The sequence below is a fragment of the Colletotrichum fructicola genome (genome assembly GCF_000319635.2).
Source record: "Colletotrichum fructicola Nara gc5 chromosome Unknown KSG_Nara_v1_contig06, whole genome shotgun sequence".
NCBI classification, from domain to species: domain Eukaryota; kingdom Fungi; phylum Ascomycota; class Sordariomycetes; order Glomerellales; family Glomerellaceae; genus Colletotrichum; species Colletotrichum fructicola.
This window is the reverse complement of record NW_027094056.1, coordinates 4051303-4072649: the sequence shown is the minus strand read 5'-3', so window position 1 is coordinate 4072649 and position 21347 is coordinate 4051303. Positions and strand designations below refer to the sequence as shown.

Here is a 21347-nt window from a genome sequence, read left to right as displayed (position 1 = left end):
GAGATTTCATTTCGTATACAAAATCTGTAAATACTTTTCATCCGCGGATCCTTCGTATCTAGACTGAGGCTATGCTCGTGCCTTTGGCGATATTGATGTCTTGGTGTTTACATCCCGCCCAAAATATGGTTGAATTCTTATGCGGGCGTCCTTCTGGGGTACCCCTGTTCCTCCCGGTAGCTCCAGATTACCTACGCCTTTATCTAAGCGGGATGACTTTCGAATGGCTGGCAAAGTCCGCTCATCTCAACTAAACTCCGCAACTCTATCTGATATAAGAACGGCCGGTCGGATTCGGATTCACAAGCCTACTTTTTGCGGACCTCTCTCAAAATTGAACCTCAATCATCTTCTTTGGATCTGCGTTCTCGCTCACCTTTCTCGGCTAGATTCCTCGACATGGCAAGACTCGGACACAAGAAGTCGCGAAACGGTTGCTCCACTTGCAAGCAAAGGAAAGTTAAGGTACGTCAAACGAACTGTGAACCACTCAAGTTCAAGGGTTCGGGAGCTAATGCTGCTCCAGTGCGATGAGAGGAAACCATGTGGCGCCTGCGTTAGACAACAAATCTCCTGCAGCCTGGCCCCATTCCCCTTTGATGGGGCCTTGCCGACGACACAAGGCCATTCGGGTTCGGACCTGGAAAGTCGGAAATTCTCGCCAACCCTGGTGTCCAGCGGCGCATCCGGAGCCTCTTTGACAACGCCATGCTCCTTGGCGGCTGAGTCCGCCGCCGAAGCCGCATGCGAGCGGTGGTCTAGCTGGACGGCGGACCTCGGGTTGATGAACCACTTTACGTCTGTGACCTCCGCTACCCTGCCCGGCGCCAATCTACATACATGGAGAAATAAGATACCCCAGGTGGCGGCGGACTATCCATTTCTCATGCATCAGGTCCTCGCAGTCTCCGCATTCCATCTTGCAACCCTCGAGCCGCAGAAGCGACAGGAAAATCTTTCACTGGGCTTACAACACCAACAGCACGCGATTCGCGGAGTTTACGCCGAGATTTCCAACGTCACTCCACAGAATTGCCACGCCCTCTTTGCCGCATCATCAATGTTATTCATCGGTTCATTCGCCGCGTCTAGCCCGGCATTGCACAGCCCTCTCCGGCTGGGAGTGGACCACATCCTAGAGATTTTTACCCTTATCCGAGGGGTTAGCGGTGTCCTGACTTCAGCCAAGGAAAACGTGCGGTATGGCATATTAAGGGATTTCATGCAATGCGATCGTTATTCTGGAGGTAGTAAGCTATTGGAATCTTTACTGCGGAGCGTTACGGGTGCTGTTGATAAAATGGATCCAGACGATGTGAGTCCCGAGGCCAAAAGTCTTGTTGAGGGCGCAGTTTCTGGGTTGCGAGATAGCGTCGGAATAGCATCTGCGTCAACTCTGGCGTTGAATGTTGCCGTGTCTTGGCCAATGGTCCTCAGCAGTGGATTTATGGCCTTGTTAGAAGCCCAGCACCCAGCAGCTTTAGTTGTGCTCGTACACTACTGCACTGTTCTTCATGAAGGGGGTCTTCATTTCTGGTTCATGAAAGATTGGGGAAGTCATCTCATGAACACCATCTTGAGATCGCTTACTTCGAAGTGGCAAGAGCTGGTTGATTGGCCTGTGAACTACATCAATGCGGACACCCCTAACTATAACGAGGATGCTGCACAGGGTAATTTCAGATGGGTTTGACCGTACCACAGAGAATGATGATCAGAATCTGGCCATTCATGATGATGCCTTGGGTTTGACTAGTGCGCTGAATTTCATTGGAGAAGCCTAACTCCGCTGGCAATGGCAATACGTGCGTAACACATTTACGTATGTGATGCTTGGTTGAGACCTGAGAGCCCGTCGAGAAACTACCATTGTGTTGGTTATGACTTCTCTCCGCGGAATTTCCAGCTGCTAATGGGCGCAGCACCAAGAATAGAGGCGGACCGTACCCGAAATGCTGTGTCATTCACATGGGCCGCGAGAGGCAGTGCTTCGTTCGTCTTATTTTCTCTTTCAGTGACTTGATGATACGGAGCTTCACGAAGTTGAAGAATTGTCAATATTGGCTGTCACCTTCGTACCGCAAATGTTGGCGCGGGTAGTTGATAATCAAAGTTTACAGGCCGGGCAATCCCTTGGCGTTCGTATTAGCAATATAGACATCAGGAGAAGTTGCACTTTCGCGAATGGCCAGTGACTCCTATTAAAGAGGCAGATCGTCAGCGTCGAATGTGGTTTGTTGTTTGTTCATCATCACACAACACTACACCAACTAGCCCAATAACCTCTAACAACACCGAACCCGGACCCCTCTTTCGCATGCAAATATGTTCAAACAACTTACGTTCTCTCTTGCCTTGCTACAGTTGCTCAGTGGACAGTCGGAAGCCGCACCGCCGCCTTCACGATGCACCCCTTCCGCCAGCGAAACCTGGGAAGTTCTCAACCCACTCGTCGGGGGCCCGCGTCAAGAACACGCCGCCGTGGCTCTCTGTGAAGACATCTACGTCATCGCGGGAATCGAGCCTGATGCAAGTCAGCCTACTGGGGTCTCAACCATTGACTCGGTGGAGAAATACAACGTCCCGAAGGACGAGTGGTCCTTCGTTGCTCCCCTGCCCATTCCCATGAACCACGCCAACGCCATCTCTACCAACGGAAAGATCTACGTTCTCGGCGGGCTCTCCGGCGGCGCCGCCTTCCGGGCGCTTCCGAACTGCTACGAATACGACCCTGTCACCAACAAGTGGACTGAGCTCCCGTCAATGCCCGAGGGTACAGAGAGAGGCAGCTCCATCCTCGGCGCGTATGGTGACAAGATCATCGTCGCCGGCGGCATCAGTTTGCTCGAGCTGGGAGCCGACGGGCTCCAAGAGACCGTCGACACCGTATCATCCTACAACATCAAAACCCAGGAATGGGAAACTCTGCCCAATCTCCCCGAAGGCCGCGAGCATGCCGGGGGCGGCGTCGTCGGCAACAGCTTCTACGTAGTCGGAGGCCGCTTCCGAAGCCAAACCGCAGTCCGCGACACGGTCTACGTCCTCGACCTCAAGACGCTGCAGTGGAGCGAGCCCGCGCGCATGCCCACGCCCAGGGGAGGAGTTTCCGTGGCTATTCTCGGGCAGCGCATCTACACCTTTGGAGGCGAAGGAAATATGGATCCGGAGGCTGGGTTTGTATTCAACGAGACGGAGGTGTACGACATCCGCGGCGACTGCTGGGAGAAGCTCCGGCCGATGAACACACCCCGCCACGGCATGGCGGCGGTTGCGTTCAACGGGAGCATTTACACGCCTGGCGGTGGCATTCGTGACTTTGGAATCGTTGATAACATGGAGGTCTTGCATCCTGGCTCGTTCAAGTGGTAATCGGATCAAACGCCGCCGCCCCTTTTCGCTCGTTGGGATCAGCGGGCGCGCATGAGCTACGGAGGAAACTAGCCGCACACCATCCAATCCAGCTAGCCACCAATTTATTTCTTCCCCAAATTTGACTGTCCTTAGACGAAAGAAAATTCAACATTCGCTATCTCCAAAGATTGGAAGCAAGTTGAGGGTGCAAACTCCGCAACATGGACCAGGATCATTCCGAACCCGAGATAACCTTAAGCTACCCCTGCAACTCGACAACTAGGATGCGGACTTTGACTTGAGAGTAATTGTAGATGAATTGAAGCGATGTTGTTGAGCGTACGCTGCGACCTCGTTTGCCTTATATTTGTAGCTTATCCGCCCGGTTCCATCGTAGTCCTTCTCGCTGAAAGGATCCATACCACCGCCAGAACCCTGACGCAACTAATTGCGTCTCAACCAGCAAAATGCAAGCCTGGCAATACACCACCATCACCAAAACCCTCGAGAACTCCCTATCACTCAATAAAATCGCCACTCCACCAGACGCATCCTCTCTCCCTAAGGACCATGTCCTCATCGAAGTCATCACAGCGGGCATCAACCCCGTCGAGTACAAACTCCCAGAGATCCCCGTATTCGGAAAGCTCATGATACAGCCCCGATCAAGTCCAGGCCTGGACTTTTGCGGCCGTATCAAGGCCAAAAATGGCGCCGACGACTTGTCCGAGGGCCAGCTCGTCTTTGGCGCACTGAGCATCGGGACCAAGCTTCCCAAGTTCGGCAGCCTGGGTCAGCTCATGGTTGCTCCGTGTTCCCATATCGCGCCTCTTCCAACGGGCGTCAACCCCGATGATGCGGCTGCTTTGGGCACGGCTGGGTTGACTGCATTTCAATCACTCCCCAAAGAGCATTTGGAACCTGGCTCAAAGGTGTTCATCAACGGCGGGAGCGGCGGCGTTGGCTCCTTCACGATCCAGTTCGCCAAAGCCGTCGGTGCATACGTCGTTGCGACCTGTTCCACGGCAAATGTCGACCTCTGCAAGAGCCTCGGAGCGGATGAGGTGATCGACTACCGAACATCTGATGTCCTGGCCGAACTGAAGGCGAAGGGGTCCATCTTCGACGTAGCCATCGACAACGTCGGTAACCCGGAGTGTCTGTATGAGAGTAGTCCGCATTTCCTCAAGCCCGATGGCGTCTTTGTCCAAGTTGCCATGCAGAAATCCATGATCAGCATGCTGCGCAGGAACATGCTACCAGGTTTCCTGGGCGGTGGAAAGAGACGGTTCCAGACTGTGAGGGTCAGCCCCAGTCGAGAGGACTTGGAACAGGTCGGTCGCTGGGTAGTCGAGGGGGAGGTGAAGGTGTTGATTGATGAGAAGTTTGAGTGGCCCGACGCGCCGAAAGCCTACGCGAAGCTAAGGCTGGGAAGAACGACGGGGAAGATAATCGTCCGTATTGGCTCAGCATGATATAAAAGGCCTGTAATAATTTTGATTGGAATAATGGTTGTTTGTTGCCTAAGCCATGCTTTTTCAAATCAGGGTGGCTAAGATGATTGGAAAGAAAAGACATTTCACCTGGCGTCTAACGTCTGAATAGTCGACGATTGGGGGAAGTGCTAAGCATGTCCAATTTTGTTAAATCGTCTTAAACTGGATATATTGTTATTACTAGCGTCCTCTCTCGTTGTCTGCCCATTGTCATTTGAGATATAACCGCCATCCGCTGAATAGTAAAACTTTCCACTCTAGCATCTTTAACAGCATGTTAGCTAACTTTAACCCTCGCCATGCTGGTTTCTGCTTTCTATGGCGCTCTATCTTCCGTACATAGAACCATTCGATGATCTTGAAATAAGGTGAACTTTCACACCAGGCTCCAGCAAGGTATTACTCAGATCTCGCGTAGAATTTTCTAGATGTCCATCACCGATCGATGAGGTACGGTTGGACGTATTTAAAAACCAGAAGCCTCTGCAAACACGGCTACTGGGACCTCGAATGGGAGCAATCAACTTCATCACAAGACGTCCAATCGCCTCGAAAAGAATCGCTTGGCAGCCCGTATCAGAGGCTTTCCAATAACCTTCTCGATACCTGAATAAGCTATGCCATTCCGTATGAAACATGAGAACAAAATAGCATGACGGGAACGTGGTGACGGGGACATGATTCTAGGTTCACGTTACACAATGAGCACACCTCGCCTTTGAGTTCAGGAGCTTCTTTCGACGTAACGAAAGTGACAGAATGTTCCTCTAATGGCTGCAAAATTCGACTGCAGCCTTGAGCGTGATGGCTGACAGCCTCATCCAGCAGCCACGACCAGTGAGCCAATGATGCATGAGTGATCGCGGGTGCTCCCAAACTCTCGTACCCAGATCGAAGGTGGCGAAAGCGGTTCGTCTGGTCCATCCTAGCGAGATCTGCGTCTAACACCGACGAGATCCCATGAATCGCCGATACCTTAGTCAATAACCTACTTAGTCATTCACAGACAAAACATGCGCCTTCCACGGACGGGAAGACGGCTTCTGGAAGCTTACGAAAATGCAGGTGGGCCTCCCTCATCAACGAGTATCACATTGCCAGTCTGAAATCGAGGGCACGGGCGATGACGTCGACGCGGATTTGATGTCTGCGAAACCCCAAGCACGGCCCAGGAATGACGAATGACGAATGACGAAGATTTTTTCAACGGTCCTCGTGCCGCTTGCCCGTTGGGCGCGTAAGCGTCCAATGACTCGGACGCATTCCTCCGATGCCAACGGCCCGTTTTGCATGTTCAACATTTTGGTGGTCGTGAGACCCTCCTGTGTCACTCCGGGCCAACAACAGTCGAGTAGCACCGAGACAGTGTCTCGATCGAGCCCGGTAGCACCAGTCAGGACAGACGTGCCTCACAGATGGAATCGTTCAATGTTTTGCAAAACCGGAAGATGGCAAACACGCTGTTTCCACAACCCACGGACGCGATCCAGAACATCGCTTGGTGAGTGCAGCATGAAAATCCGGGCGGGAAGGGTAAGGTAGCATCACGTTTCTCCCGAGGCGTATCAAAAGATCAGCGAACACCCGCGGGAGGTGCGTCAGCGCATCAGGTCCCGTCTCCCCCGGGAACGGAACGGCAGAGCCGCAAGAACGAATAAGTCAGCGGAGAACGCGCCGTGCCTGGCTCGTGCTCCCTTCTGCACCGCGGCCCCTCTCCCACTGCTGCATGGCTGTTTCTGCCCCCTTTCATGGGCGGCCTTCGTCCCTACGGGCTCGACGGCATTGCAGAGGTTGGCACCCGCGGAGGCTCAGGGTGGGACCCGGCAAAGTTTCTGCCGGTGATTGAGGGAGAGTTGGGCTCGTCAGCGATACCGATTGGGACATGGAAGCGACAGCCTCTGCGCGTGCAGGTTTCCGACCACACGCTACTGGAGTACTGTAGCAGGTTCTAGCTGTGTGGGTTGTTGGTGATTTGTGGAGGGAGGTGCGGGAGGGAGGGAAAGTAGAGACGTGCCATCCCTTGAGTGTGTGCATATGGGCGAGAAACGAGGTTTCGATAGCCGTGGTGATGCGTCGCGAGAGCATGATCGCGAACGACACATTACGCCCTTGGATCACGAAGATCCTCCTCGTCGAGACAAGCCACAGCCCACGCCCACGCGTCCATCATCCTCCCAAGCCCGCCGAGCCCCCCGTCAAGTTTTGGAAGATCATATGCCCAGCCGTCACGCCCGCCGCCTCCCTCAGTCTGAAGGTGTCGCCCAGAGATCCACGAACGACAGCATTGGCCCCCAAAGGGAGACAGGAGGGAAATCTCCCAGATCAGCGCCAGGGATCCCGCCGATTAAACACTGACGGGGTGTGATTGTGGACTGATGACTGTCAATGCAGTGGATATCGAACACAAGCCACCAATGACAAAGGGGGAAGGGAGGGATTTGGGATTTTGGGTCGTCGTCGAGGTTGTTCTGAATCCGAAATCTGTCACCCCAGGATGTGGCCCGCATTCCTCACAGTCCTGCGTATCCGCAGAGGCACCAAGGTTTTGTCGAGTGACAGGCTGACAGCGGAGCCCCTGTCTCAGCCAGGCACGCCTCTGCTGCGCCATGTGCGTGAGAGACTCGCCAGCCAGGTTTCGCCCTGTCGTGAGCCCTTCCCCCTCACCCCCTTGGAGTCGTAGAGTTTGCGCCGTAGTCTCTGTCCATGCCATAAGCATCAACTAACAAAACTTCGTTCTGGCACTCTTCTGCAGAGTGCAGCCTTCTTTGTATGGTCTATTTGGCTTTTGCCCCTTGAATTCCCCGCCCTCCCGCGGTCCCTGCGTCCGCGCCCTCCTGCGCGTGTTCTCTCAGCTTCTCCAGCTTCTGGCCCTCGTTGGAGTAAGAAAGGGCTTCCATCCCTGTCCCGATTAACGCAGACGACCAACCACAATCCCAAATCTGCCCGCGTACCTGAACCGTCAAAAAAGGCAAAAGACACTTAGTGCGTAGTACAGCCTAGTGTGACTACTTCCTAGGCAGTCGTAGTGTAAAAGCACCACCATCGACCCACCAGCCCGGGAAATCCGCAGGTTGTGGCGCGGGCTTGAAATCGCTAGAATCCCAGGTGTCGCATGTCCCGTGGTGTCCCTGGCGCGTCCAACCAGGCGCCCCACCCGACGTCCCAGGGGTTCAGGCACCGAATTGCCGCCCATCCTGCTGGCTGCCGTTCCAGAACATCTGGAGCCCCCTGGCCAGCACGGCGCTCATTGGCCACCGCCAATCTGCCATAAACCGTCCTTGTGCCCAATCGCTGCGAGATACGTACCGTCCGTACAACCTTAATCCCTTGGGGCGCTGGAAGAAGAGGAGGACGAGCCTCTAACGATCGTCGCGGGAGTCCTCTTGACGCCCTCTTTTTCTCCGAGGACGCTGCACCCGCCGTCGCCACAAGCGCCTCGCCCTCGACCTTGGAGTCAACCAGCTTCTGAGTCTGGTGATGGCCTCTCGTGAGCCATCGTACGGGCCAAGATTCGGCTTCATTTTTCAACCTGCACTTGCAATAATGGCAAATGATCCCAAGACTCCCACCAACTCTCACCGTAATCGCGCACCGCGCAGCGCTGGGTTTCAACCCTGAAACTCCACCCGCTCATCTCGGTCCTCCTCCCCTTCAGGAAACCCATGCCCTGCTGCCCGCGATGGCCTCCCCCTGGTCGCCAAATGCTTAGCATCGATAGCGGCATAGTCAAAATTTCTTAACCCGCAGGGCAGGGCACTGGACTCGTCGTACCTGAACGAGGAGTCCGCTCACCGCTGACCACTGGCCAGTGACCACTCACGTCCGCCCCTCTCCTCGCTTCGTCCCTCCGAGGTCCAGTCCAGTCCCAGTAGTACCTACCGTATCTACCGTACCGTGTAGTGTGCCCCCTCTACCCCTGTCGAGACGAGTTTCGTCACAGCCCATCATCGTCCCATTCCCTCTTCCCACTTCCCTCTCTCTTCTTCCCTATGTGCTCTGCTAAACCACCACGCAAAACCATCCCATCATCCATCCCTCCACTCGCTTTGCCTCACCTCGTCTCACCACACTACCACCACCAACCCCCAAACCACCAAAACGCCTCTCGACGCAAACGCACGGCACCGCACGCACGCCAAGAGATCTGCACGCTGCACACCACCTTCCGCCGCCTCTTAACCACACCCACCACCCCGTCCTCTCGTCCATTTTGCCTTCCTCCCTCAAAAGTCTAGTACTTCCATCTTTCGTACCTCAGACCCGCGAAAGGAAGCGAAAAGTCACCTGCATCACGCAACGCAGTCTCTACCCAAACACACACTCTCTTTCAATAACCGTGCATACCAGCTGGTCTGAACAAATCTTATTCTGCATACATATTCCCAAATTACCCAACTCCCACACTTCCCGTTTCTTCACGCTCCACGCTCCCTCACCCACACCTCCAACCAACCCGACCCGTTCGACTCGTCGCTAGTCCGACGACGACAACTCTACGATCACTCTTTTAAGGAAATCTCAGGAAAAACGGGAAACATCTCGACCAGAAAGAGAGAGGGATTAGAAGGGGACAAATATTGAGAGCAGCGCTCCAGTCCGACCCGCAACGCACGCAAGGCAGCTATCCTGAGCAGCCTATTCTTTCCCACGACCTCCACCACAGAAAACCAGCAAAGATGAAGGTCTCAATCGCTCTCCTGACGACGCTGTGCGCGGCCATGGTCTCCGCCGGCGTCGTCATCACGCCCGTCAAGCAGAACCAGGTGGTACCAGCCAACTCTGGCGACTGCTTCTTCGGCGTCACGACACCGCAGGGTTGCGCGTAAGTCTACAGTCCACATCAGAAACTGTTCAATTTACTAACACGACCCGCAGTCCTTTGAGAAGATCATGAAATCCACCTCAACACCGTAATCGCATCGCGACCGGGAAAAGCGTGACAGGCCGGCACGTCAGCCCTCAGAAGCCATTCTCACAGGAGACACCTTCTGCAGCCAAGCATCACTGGGCAATGACACACAACACCGATGATCCGTCCACCTTTCCCAACGTCGCCAACTACCACATCAAGCAAGCGATCCACGACCAAATATTTCCCAACATCCCGTGACGGGTTCACGACACACAACCAAGCATCAGCATCAGCGGCTCCTTACAAACGGCATTTTCATCCAGTCCACGGGGGGAGGACTACTTTTTTTCAAGCGGTTTACGGCGACCATTTGGGTATGGTCTGCTATGAGAATCTAATGAGCATCCGAGGCTTTCTTCCTTCCCTCTACCTTCCCTCACCTCGGTGTGGTGATGGTCACTCTGCCGGACGTCCGACCCGGGCCTCCCGCAAATGATTATATCACCCAGCGCAACTGAGCGGATAGACGGAGATCAAGAAACCTCGGCACTTCCATTTCTCTTCTCCACTCCCCAATTTTTACCATATACTAGACATATCACCCCCAAAACCACAAACCTCAGATAACTACAAAAAATGAAAATATTGAACAAGCCCCCCGCTCGCTAAGAACGGTGACACTCACATCCGACTGCAAATCATACACAGCAAAAACAACACCACCCAGAAAAAGACCAGGGTTAGGTGCCATGTCTTCCTTGGTGGTGCCGTGGCGGTGGTCGCGCCCCGTCAGGAACGTGTTTTGAATGTGATGCCCGACGTGCCTCAGATTCTCAGCCTGCATCCGCGCGGCGCGGGGTTAGGGGTCCGTGAGTTTGTGTGCTGCAGCAGCGCAGGCAAGGCGCTCCCTCCCGCGTCCCCAGTCTTCCCACCACTCAGCGCAGCGTGCCTGGCCAAGTGACTTCCAGCCCAGCCGTGAATGGGGGGGCGGGATTTCCCCACCTCGCGGCTACGGGACTTTTATCCTCTGTAAACTGTAACACCGCGAGCCGCACGAAACTCTAATCCCATAACCTTAACACTGACCCTAGGTGCAGACTGGAGTGCGAAAGGCGAAGGCCCAGCCAGTCGTGCCAGTAAGGTAGTGAGCCACCGCGCCCACCTCGCACGCTCGCGCTCACTGACGGACACGGAGAATGGGCCACTGAGGACGTACCGGCGCACACACTCCTCGCTGCAGCAAGATTGGCAGACGCAGTGCCTGGGCGGGCCTCGAGAACCATGTTCGGTCCCGAGACATCCTGACCTTGGGACGACGCGTCAGATGCTCAGAAAATAGAACATGTCGGCTGGATCGTGGGTCTTTTGGGCCGCCAGTTTTCACGCCTCTTCATCGATTTCCCAAAAAGGCATCAGAGTGTAAAAAGACTAATCTCTTCTGTCTAGCTTCTCATAGGGTATCTACCATCTCGACGTCATAACTCGTAGCAACGGCCAAAACACCGCCCATGCCATCTGATTGCTGACCCAAAACACGAGGTGTTCACGCGAGCTTCCTCACATCAGGCTGCGATTTCAGCATCGGAGGGAATACTTGGGAGTGCGGTCGGCCTTCATTCCGCCCCAGTGCACTTCGGGGGCTGCGTTGCCGTCCTCGCCAATGGCATGTGGCTTCCAGGGCTCGTCAAAGGCCTCGAAGAAGAACACGTTGAAGCCCCAGTAGACCATCCCGCAGACGCCCTCTCTGTAGAAGGCCGCGGCATTGTCGTTGCCAGGCTCGGCCTTCTGGTACTTCGCACCCTCGCTGGGCCAGCCTAAGCTCGGACGGATTGGTTAGCCACCGTTGACCGAAGATCAGATCAAGGCGCAGATCACGAGAAGTGAATAGGGGAACGGAACAGTCAGCGTACCTGTCTCGCCAACCTATAGCTCAGGCTTGTTGAGTGACCCACTGACGTGCTGGATGTGACCAAACGCCTGCATGATGGAGTCGAAGAACGACGCGGTGGCGTTGTCGCGAGTCTGGCCCTGCCAATACGAGAAGGCATTGGTGAGTAAGATGTCGGCTGTCTTGATGACAGCATCGGCGGTACCGTCTTGGAACTTGTTCCAGCTGTCCGCGGTGCCGATACGAATAGTGGGAAGGGACTTTTGCATGTCCTTGATCTTGTCGGCCAGCTCGGGGCCGGTGAAGTTGCCGCGGTAGAGGGACTCGGAGCCGACCGTCACGGCGTACACTTGGTCCTCAAAGCCGGAGATGTGTTCCAGAATTGCGGCCTTGTCGGCGGCGTAGGACTCCTCCGTGTCGGGCCTACATCCGAGTCAGTCGGCATCTGAGTTTACAGTTTGCGGCAAAGTTTGGCTGACAGGGTGGCCGTGATTGGTGCACTGGGAAACTCGGGAAACTTACCAAACGCCTAAAATGACTTGGAAATCTTCCTTCTTCGCAGCGGGAAGGATCTCCTTGGCAGTGTTGCACTGGTCAGCGGCGTAGATTCTTACGATAGTACTTCCGGAGGCGTCTCGAATCGCTCTGAAGTCTGCTTCGTAGTCGGCTTGGTACTTGCATTGCCCGTTCGGCTGCTTCGCTCCCAGAGCGAAGCCCAGGGCTCCGGTGGCTGCGGCGAGACCGGGTGCCATGACCAATACGGCTGGAAAGGCTGCCGCGAGACGCATGGCGGTGGCCGGTTTTCTTTTTGAAGTCCTTTGTGAGCGACAGTTTGATAGGTTCTAGGGTTTGAGCAAAAGGAAAGATTATCAAATGATCTGTCGTAGATGATGCGGTCTTAGGAATCGAGGTTGAGATGAGGTGGATGTGGTGGAGATGCAAAGGGCCGACGTTGAGAAGTCGAGCAACATCAGAAACAAAGGTAGGGAAAAGGTTCTCTCCACACCTAGGTAGGTGCCGTGTGGCCGTCAACGTCAAGAAGCAACAGCAAAGCTGGGGAAAGAGGCTTTCTGGCATATCCCAATATGGAAGGCGTAGATACAGCAGGGATCCATGCTGCACTTCCCGCACCTCCCTCACAACTCTGGATGAACCAGTGGGAAGGCGCGATGCCTGACTTCCTTGTTTAATCACAACACAACTGCCGATAGCTTGACATCCACAAAGCCAACCTTTTCCCAAAGACCCAATAACTCAAGTATCAATCACAAAGCAGCTTGAATTCACGCATGTGACGTCATGAGCAGAAGATGCAAGATAACCATCTTGTGTGTTCACTAAGCAAATACTATGTAGCCCCAGGCCAGGGGAGTAGGGTATAAGCAATCCGCCATGTACAGGAGGCCCAAATCGTCGTCTCTATTGCTGATGCAAACCCTGTTTGTTTGTCCAACCCCAACTCCAAACTCATGCATGAAAAGCCAGCCGTTGAATTACATTATGCTTAAAGGAAAGACATGAAGACCTGCACAGCCATCAGCGCGCCAGCCACAAGCCAGAGGCTGCTGACCGAGGCACGGCCGGCTGTGTTCTTGCTGTTGCCGCTGCCACTGCTGCTGTTGCTAGCCGAGCACTCTCCACTGAACTTGGCCGCGGCGTTGGCGCCAAGGGGAATCTTCTGCAGGTTGGTGCCGCAGTTGACGTAGGGAGCAAAGTGCAGGGCTGGCGTCTCCTGGTCGAAGACGACGTATGCGGAGCGCAGGAATGAATCACCCAGAAGGTAAGAGCCATCGCTGGCCTTGTCGGCTCCGAGGACACAGGCGTTGTCGGAAACTTCCCAGATGAACTCGGAAATAGGCACCTGGAGGGTGAAGCCGCCGAAGGTGAAGTCGATCGTACCCGAGGTGCTACACGGAACGACATACATATTGACAGAGGAGTCGAGGCGACCACCGAGATCCGAACCAAGGGAGTCGACGACAGCCGAGGGGAAGTAGCTGAGCGTAGCACCGGTGTCGAAGAAGACGGGGAACTGCGAGTTGGAGTAGGTCGTCTTGCTGCTGCCAGACTTGCTCAGCGCAATACTGTCGAGCTGGACCCAGTATCTCCACAAGCTCTCGCCGTTCTGGGGGCCCAGGATGGGGGCGGAGTGCAAGTTGCCGCTGAACTTCTTGGTGTCGACACCGCCGAAGGAGATGAGACCGCTGCCGGTGGGCTCATCCTTGGTTCCGAGCGCAATACCCATAGTCAAAGACTCGATAACGTTCTGAGCCTTCATCTCCTCCACAACGGTAGGGTAGCCGGTGTTGTTCTTGTTCTCTCCGAAGCTGAGACCGAGAATACCCCTGTTAAGGTCGACACTGTCGGTAGCATAGCCGAAGATGACCTGAGAAAGGTCGATGTCTGGGATTTGTTAGTTGTTGGTGAGGCTCATGAGTATTTTGAGACATACCACTGCCAGGCAGAGTGATGTTATCGGCGACATATTGCAGCGCGACTTCTCCCTTGCCGTACTTGATGCGGCCGGTGTTCTGGTAGACAACCGAGGTTCTGGAGTTGTCGGGATCGTATTGACCGTTGGCGCGGCACGACTGAGCCTGCTGGGTGCTGCCGGCCTTTTGGCAGTTGGGGTTCACCCACAGCTCCGAGGAGCCAGTGTCGAGGGCGACCTTGGTGTCCTGCCCGGGAGTTCCAATGTCCACTGTTGCGCATGTTAGTCGGATGCGACAATTCGGACGGTGGTCCGGTTCCACCTACGCTCAATCAAGTACGTCGTCGAGGTAACGTTAATAACTGGAACATCCGTGTCCGAAACGGCTCTCCTCCGAAGCTTCTCGAGCGGGTGCAGTCTGATATCCTGGTACACGGGCAACGAGAGGACGCCGGGAGTCGAACCGAAGCTGGACTCGTCGCGGGGAACCAAGAGGGCGGTTGCGCCTGCCGCGAGGGCAGCGGCGATCGAGGCGTAACGGGCAACCATAGTGATGCGGGTGTCGGAGGTTCTCGAGATCGGGCCGGTTCGAAGGTGCGCGCTGGAGATGTATAACCACAGAGATCAGGGACGCGATGCTATGCTGCTCTTGAGAAATAGATGCAAAATCTAGAAATCAAAAGCGAAGCTCGATAGGGGATCCCAAAATTGAGATCGGGGGACGGAGGAGGCAAGCGACTGGGGGTGTCCAAGGAAAAAGAGTGGGATAGTAATGCTTTTAAGCAGCCGGCCTGAGTGTTGCCTTGGCGAAGTGGACGCCCAGGCTCGTAGCGTCAATCCGAAGCGAACGGCGAGGTGGATTTGGTGGTCGAGAGTGACCAGGCCAAGAAAAATGCGTGGAGCAAATGTCTAGGCGCCCTGCAGCTCCAAATGCTCACCTGCAGCACCAAAGGGGAAAGGACGAGTGACCTCACTCGCTGATTTAGCATATGGGGAATCCATGGAAATCTGGGTATCCGTAGTGTAATGGCACCTCAGGAAGGCAGCCCGCAGGCAGGTACCTTCCTTCCCTCCATCCTTCGCTAGGTAACGTACCGGGGCAGGGTGGGCAGAGCAAGCAGGCAGGCAGTGGGGAGGCGGGCATTCACCGAATCACTTCAGCATCAGCATCAGCATCTCTAGCGTGGCTGCGCTCGCTGTGCATGCTGTGCTGAGCAGTGAGCAGGAGAAGGAAGGCACGAAGGCCCCACGCATTGGAGGGAAGGAACACACCTCCCTGAGGCTGAGCTCATCGAACTTTCCCTCTGTCTCAGCAAGCATGGACCATGCAAACACAGCAGCCACCTGGTGTGGGTGCAATTCGATTGGCCCGTCCCTGAGAACTGCGGGGACCTGCTTCTCCTGCCAGCAACGCGGTGCGACACCTGCAGCCACTCCCGGGCCTCTTCTCTGTCTCTGGGCCCTCAGCTCCAGTCGATCAACATCACCAAGCCCAATGCAGACACTCGTTTGTGTCGTCGCAGCGCAGACGGGAGCTAATGGCCTTGGTTGAGCAGCCAGCCCGTGATTGGAGGCTGGGGAATTGCGCCTCCCGACTGAGAGACACGCAAGCTATTTTCCGCTCTGCCCAAAGGAATGTCTTTTGTCAGCATCTTCTTCCCGTCAAGCTTTCCGCGAAGCTACCCGTTTCTTTGACTCGAATTCCTCCATCAAACAACGCCGAGTCTACCCTTCGCGCCACTGCCGCTTTTCTTTCATAGCACAATACAGGGTATTTCACAAATGGAATCCTTCAATCAACCAGCGGCCAAAACGACCGACGGACGAGAAGGATCGAAGCGGCGCCCGAGATGAGGAACTACCGTCGCCAACACAGAGGCCAAACGTGGCGTCGGAAGCGACGGCCGTGCACAGCCTCCCAAGTCATAGGCAGCGGCCATTCGGCACAGTTGGTGCTGGCACCCGGGGCCCCCTCTCAGCCTGGGGTGATGCACTGCACAACCTTGAATCGCTGAGCTGTTGTCACTCCCGTTCTCATCAGACGGTCGAGTCGGTCAGAGCCAGAGTCACCAAACACCATTGGCTGTCGGCGGAATTGAATGCACCTGTGGTCGCCAAACAGTCCACCTGCTCTCGCCCAGCCGCATCCTGACTGGACCACACGGCAAGTGCATTACGACGACTATCGCCCTCCATCTCAGACCTGACCAGACGTGGTGGCCTTTCGCAACGGCCAAGAGGCTTCGCTGTCTCGCTGCCCTTTTGTGGCGACCCTGTTTGCTGCCCGTTCTAACGAGGGCCAGGAAGGAGCCCGTTCGCGCCCATCAACTCATCTCTCGCCGCTGGGCCCATGCTGGTGAGAATTTGGAGGGGTCTTGGCATCCTGTCTCGAACGGGACGCAACGGCAGCCATGGCAACTGGGCACTTGGCCTTAGTCTCCGACTTTCCGCCTCGGCCGGTTGGAAGTCTTGACGTATGAATCTTTCGACCGCTCTGCTCTAGCTGCCATGGCGAACCATCGTCCGACGGCATTCCCGGATTGTGTGCGGTTAGAAAGCAACCATTCTGTCATTGTCAGACCGGATTCCATTGGAGTTGCCGCCGCGAGTCGGGGAGGCTTCGTTCGTCCCAAGACCAGGCATGTCTCTGACTAGCGCTGCCGCCCAGCCCCCAACGACCAAAAGAATCGATGACGCTGAAAAAGAAGGAAAATCTCTCCGGGTCTGCCTACGCTATTGATCTTTGCCATCCCCGACACCGTCCCGGACCCTTGGCATCGGCTCGCGGATTGGAACTTTCGCAGGCTCCCATTCCACTTGATTTCGGCCGTCGAGCGTGTTCACTACCACGAACCGCGTGATAACCGGCTCCCAGTGACAAACAGCAGCCATTGGAATCCCCTGTGGATGCGCAGGATTGCAGATCTGGGTCCAGCGGTGGGGAAATAGTTGCCGAATTTCCCAGCTCGAGCCACCGTTACCGCCCCGTCTCGCTGATCTGGCACCGTGACGTCCAAACAGGGAATCTTTCCAGCCTTCTGGAGTTTTCGGGGTCCGCAGCTGACGAAATTATGCATCTTTTCCCGTGTGGATACCTGCTGAGTGGATTAATGACTGCGCCGCCAGCTTGCTGCCTGCCATTTAACCCAAAATCCGCCCTGTTCCAACGCTTAGTTTCCCCGCTCACCTGCTTCGGGCGTAATCTGCGAGACTTTTGTTCTCAGCCCTGAACTACACATGTGCCCGGATGGATACCTGCAAGCTCAGCTCCGACGCAAATGTTAACGGAGCCGCATTTTCGCAGCCAGCTGAGATTTTAGTCAGTCGAGGAGGCGGTATTCGAATGGCCACGCTGCTCCTCATGCAAGCTTCGAGTCACGTCGCGGGGATGAGCTGCGGCTCGAGAGGCGAGGTTGTCACCTCTCAGCATTTGGCTCACCGCTGTCCTTGCCTTGACTTTGCTCTCGCATCCTGACATAATCGCGGTCAATGGAACACCACTCGACTCCAGTATCTGTTTCAATGGTTGGCTGCTTGCCGCTCAGTAACGCTGCCACATGCTTCACGTCATCGGAAAACAAGTCATGGAATCCTGTTCCAGCGGATAGCAGGCAACTCTATCTGAGGAAACGCAGTTGCCGACACAGAGTTCAAGATCTGCCTTGATATCCCTGCCAACCTGCCAGAGATAGATTTGGACAACCCCAACTGCCCGCTGCGTCTATTCGTGCCAAAGCGTCTTCAATCTCTCTGCAATTGATTGGTCGTGCTACCGCATCCTTCCCGCCAACCCGCCTCGGCTGCCTGGGCCAAAAGGAATGCCATGCGCCCAAGCAGTAAGCGCCAAGGTAATCCATAGGCCAAGTCGGATGATTCCTTTCAGGCTTTGTATCAGTTGCAGCATTCTTCCTAGAATCCATCGGTATCCAGCCCTACGGAGCTGTCATGTCTGTCGATACTCGTTTGCGAAAGCGAAAAGTCCGCAATAAAGCGTACCCCGCCACTGAAGACACGGTTGAATCAGCCACCAGCCATCGGCTGGTGTAGCGTAACAGTCGAATTGTATCATGATACAAATCAGGCTCCAGACTAACTAGATCAAATACTTCTGAGCCCTGAATAAGCCTCATTGACGGCATTATTCCAGCTGGTTTGGCAATGCCTCAATGCCAATTTCTAAGACTGCCTCATTCGTCACCAAACGACGGGACGCCAACGGTAGAGGCATCCAAAACAACTCCCTGCTTCAATAACCTCGCTCTCAGAGGCCCATACGGCACATCCTGCACCGAGGCGTCCTTCTCCAAAGCGATGTCACACGCGTTGGCACAAGCCTGGCCAAGCGCGTAAAACTGATGTTCCAGCCTCACAGCCCCTAACCACCCGTCAGCCAAGTTTCACCACGGATTCACAAATCACCGAGGATGCAACACTTACCATATCCGACGTGCGACGAGCTGGGACAAGTAACACTGACGAAATTGCCCGCCTCCTCCCTCCGCGGCACCATCGCACGGTAAGCGATACCGAAGGGCCGCCAACGGTGTCCGTCCTTGAAGATGAAGCCTTCGTTGTGGACCCGCCCGTCCCGGAGTATGCGCCGCACGCTATGCGTATCTGTCGGCCAGTACGCTACGGCGACCGGGTCTGGAACCTCCGGCGCACCGTTCTGAGAAGCCGTCGCTTCCGTGACGATGTAGTCTGATATCATTCGCCTGGCGTCTCGCACATAGAGCTCGTGTGGGAAGTGCCCATTGTCATGGAACTCATCGCGGCAGTATCCAAACCGCGACCACTCTTTGCGAATCGGTTCCTGCTGCCGTTAGCACCATTACTTCAGGAGGACAGCCAAACCTACCGGGACTGACTCGTCCGTCGCCAAGAACCAAAAGAATCCCTTCGTGAAGTCCGCTGTGTCCTTCAGTATCCTCTTTCGCCCTTCATACCCTGCCACAGGCCACTCGTCGTTCATACCAAGCAAGTCCGTCGATAATGCCCCCTCGCTTCCGATCAAGTCCGTCTTTTCTCCTGGCAACCTGTTCTTTGGCACATACATCTCCCCTCCAGCCTTCAGGAACCGTCTGTGCAATTCATACCATGCAGGATCATACCCCTCCGGCTTGGTGAAGGGCACGCGGTTTTCTGGGTCGTCGGTCAGCGGCATGCGGTACGAGTACGATTGAAGATGCAAGTCTCCGTCGCCGGGGTTGCCAAAGGCTTCCGGGGAGATGCCATAGAGCAGGCCACTGGAGGGGTCACCGGGTGCGATGTACGGGTCGATGTCGACGTCGATTTGGCGGTAGAGCGTCTCCGCGCGGACGCCGGCCAGGGATTCTTCGTACGTCGCCGAGGACTCGCGGCCGTGGGTCCAGGATATCGAGGCGGCGGCGACAAGGTCGCCCTCATAGCTTGCCTCGACGAAGATCTGGGTCTGTGAGAAGGGCGACATTCAGCATCTGAGGGTGACCCTACCTTTCCAGTTATCGTCTGGCCATTCTCGAGACGGATTGCTCGAATGGTCGTCCCATCCTTCTCAACGGCATCTTTCTCGATGAGCCTCGACTGGTGCCTATCAGCAAGCACTCTTGACGGAAGCGCGTCAACAACAGCTCACCTTGACGATGATAATCGACGGGTTCTCAGCGAGCCAGTCCTTGATCACCTGCTTCGCAACCCTAGCCTCAAACCTCCAGACATCAGGATCCTTGAGCTTTTTTTCAACGACCTCGTTCAGCCTGTCTAGGCGGCCATAGTGACGACTGATCCTCTGGTGAAGCTCGAGATTCAAGCCACCTAACGTGGTGCTGTTCTGGAACTCGGCCTGGTTGTCGATGTCTGTGGCTCCCAGGCCATTAATCTGGATTCCGCCTGGCGACATCGTCAGTTCGACGCGTGAAGTCTCGTGTGAAGAAGATTGTCGGTACCGATGTGTTCCTGCGGTGAGACCAACGCGACTGACCTCCCGAGCCGTGAGGCTTGGATGGCCGTCGCGACGGCACCGGACGTCGAGCCGTAGACTACAATGTCGTATGTTTCAAGCTGCGACATGGTTGGGCGTGGCGCACGAAAGAGGTTCAGGAATGAGGCAAACATCGAGTGATGAGAGCCACGAGGACGCTCGACAGCAATGGCACCCGAACTGGTGTCGGCTTTTGCTGGGACCTGATTCGTCGCAATTTGCGTATATAATCTACTGGTGAAAGTGTACCTCAAGGTTGACTCAGAAGCGATGGCATCGCCGCGGAGAGGTGTCCGAGGTCGGGCGCGTGCGATTCCCTATTAGAGTTCCCTGTTCCCCTCGCATCTGACGCAGCGGGAGGACTGGCGTCATACGCTGCGATGATGAATGTTTATCCACCCTCGTTTGACTCACATCCATCGAGTATGCAGCCAATGCTTGAGCAACATGCCGTGCTCTCTACGAATCCTGCCACGCCCATTCTTTTCATTACCTTCCCTACCAGACTCTGATCCCGCGCCTAGCCCACGAGTGTTCTTGAGCATCCGCCGGAGGAGGGGCACAAGCGGGACCGACCCCGCATCCCGGATTTTGCACGCGGAGAACCGGGACAGCACCGGATTTTGAGGTTACGCTTGACCCCACCATAAATGACAAGACGTTGAAAGCAAATGTTTTATGAGGTCTAATTAGTAGAAATATTTGGGCGGCAGAAGAAAACTGGAAAGCGGCCGTTTGGGCAAACCGAAGCGCCGTCAAGCAACACAGTCGATGGCTGAAGCGGGGAGACTCCGACGAAGGATTCGTCATGGGTCTTCACTAACTCGAGCTCCGCCCTGGATATTGGTGCGATCCAGAATGTTGCCGTTCTTGAATGAATATGGCAATTCAGATTCTGCTGCGTAGTGGGGTTTCCATCGGTCTTTCGGGGGATTGAGATGCGAAATCTCTAATGCACATGATGATAGCCGCATGCCGATCAAAAGCAAAGCTGATGATACAAGGCGGCTCTGGATGATGATTTTGGCTGAACAAAGCCGAGGTCGAATGCTGCACAAAATACCGGCAGACCTTTAGCTAGCCTTAGAACCAGGCATGCCTAGGATCGAGGAAGTTGACCGCGCAGATGCCCGACTCCGCGGTAGTCCTCCTCAAGTCGGACAAGTCCCGACTTGCCTTTCTGACTATTACCCCCGCCTTAAACCCCGGGTTTAGGAAGTTGGCAAGAATGTCGGTCAGATGATCCTCGCTTCCATGCTCTCGCTCCCCCACAGAACCCACCCCCAAACCCCAAGTTCTCTACTGCGGGGGTAGATGAAGGGCGGAAAAAGGGCTGTTGTTGGGGTTCCGGTCATCGGCCAATTCTTGAA

At 55.2% G+C, this 21347-nt stretch overlaps 5 protein-coding genes across 5 annotated transcripts; 2 read left to right on the top strand and 3 right to left on the bottom strand.

The window, feature by feature from the left end:
• Positions 1-2325: 2325 nt before the first annotated feature.
• terF-0 (Kelch-like protein terF) lies at positions 2326-3369 on the top strand (the record flags this gene model as incomplete). The annotated part of the gene is made up of 1 exon (XM_032032774.1): positions 2326-3369. The coding sequence occupies one exon, from the start codon at positions 2326-2328 to the stop codon at positions 3367-3369; it is 1044 nt and encodes a 347-aa protein (XP_031887980.1).
• Positions 3370-3818: 449 nt separating this feature from the next.
• CGGC5_v011378 (Zinc-type alcohol dehydrogenase-like protein) lies at positions 3819-4826 on the top strand (the record flags this gene model as incomplete). Its single annotated transcript, XM_032032775.1, has 1 exon — positions 3819-4826. The coding sequence occupies one exon, from the start codon at positions 3819-3821 to the stop codon at positions 4824-4826; it is 1008 nt and encodes a 335-aa protein (XP_031887979.1).
• A 6448-nt stretch (positions 4827-11274) lies between these two features.
• CGGC5_v011377 (Glucan 1,3-beta-glucosidase) lies at positions 11275-12375 on the bottom strand (the record flags this gene model as incomplete). The annotated part of the gene is made up of 4 exons (XM_066152524.1): positions 11275-11513; positions 11610-11622; positions 11656-12010; positions 12110-12375. The coding sequence occupies 4 exons, from the start codon at positions 12373-12375 to the stop codon at positions 11275-11277; spliced, it is 873 nt and encodes a 290-aa protein (XP_066008184.1).
• A 716-nt stretch (positions 12376-13091) lies between these two features.
• Positions 13092-14567, bottom strand: SAP8 (Candidapepsin-8; the record flags this gene model as incomplete). Its single annotated transcript, XM_032032779.1, has 3 exons — positions 13092-13990; positions 14040-14288; positions 14345-14567. 3 exons carry the CDS (start codon positions 14565-14567, stop codon positions 13092-13094), a joined length of 1371 nt encoding a protein of 456 aa, XP_031887983.1.
• A 3638-nt stretch (positions 14568-18205) lies between these two features.
• Positions 18206-20066, bottom strand: CGGC5_v011375 (uncharacterized protein; the record flags this gene model as incomplete). The annotated part of the gene is made up of 6 exons (XM_032032780.1): positions 18206-18393; positions 18456-18831; positions 18877-19443; positions 19491-19580; positions 19633-19886; positions 19943-20066. 6 exons carry the CDS (start codon positions 20064-20066, stop codon positions 18206-18208), a joined length of 1599 nt encoding a protein of 532 aa, XP_031887988.1.
• Positions 20067-21347: the final 1281 nt, after the last annotated feature.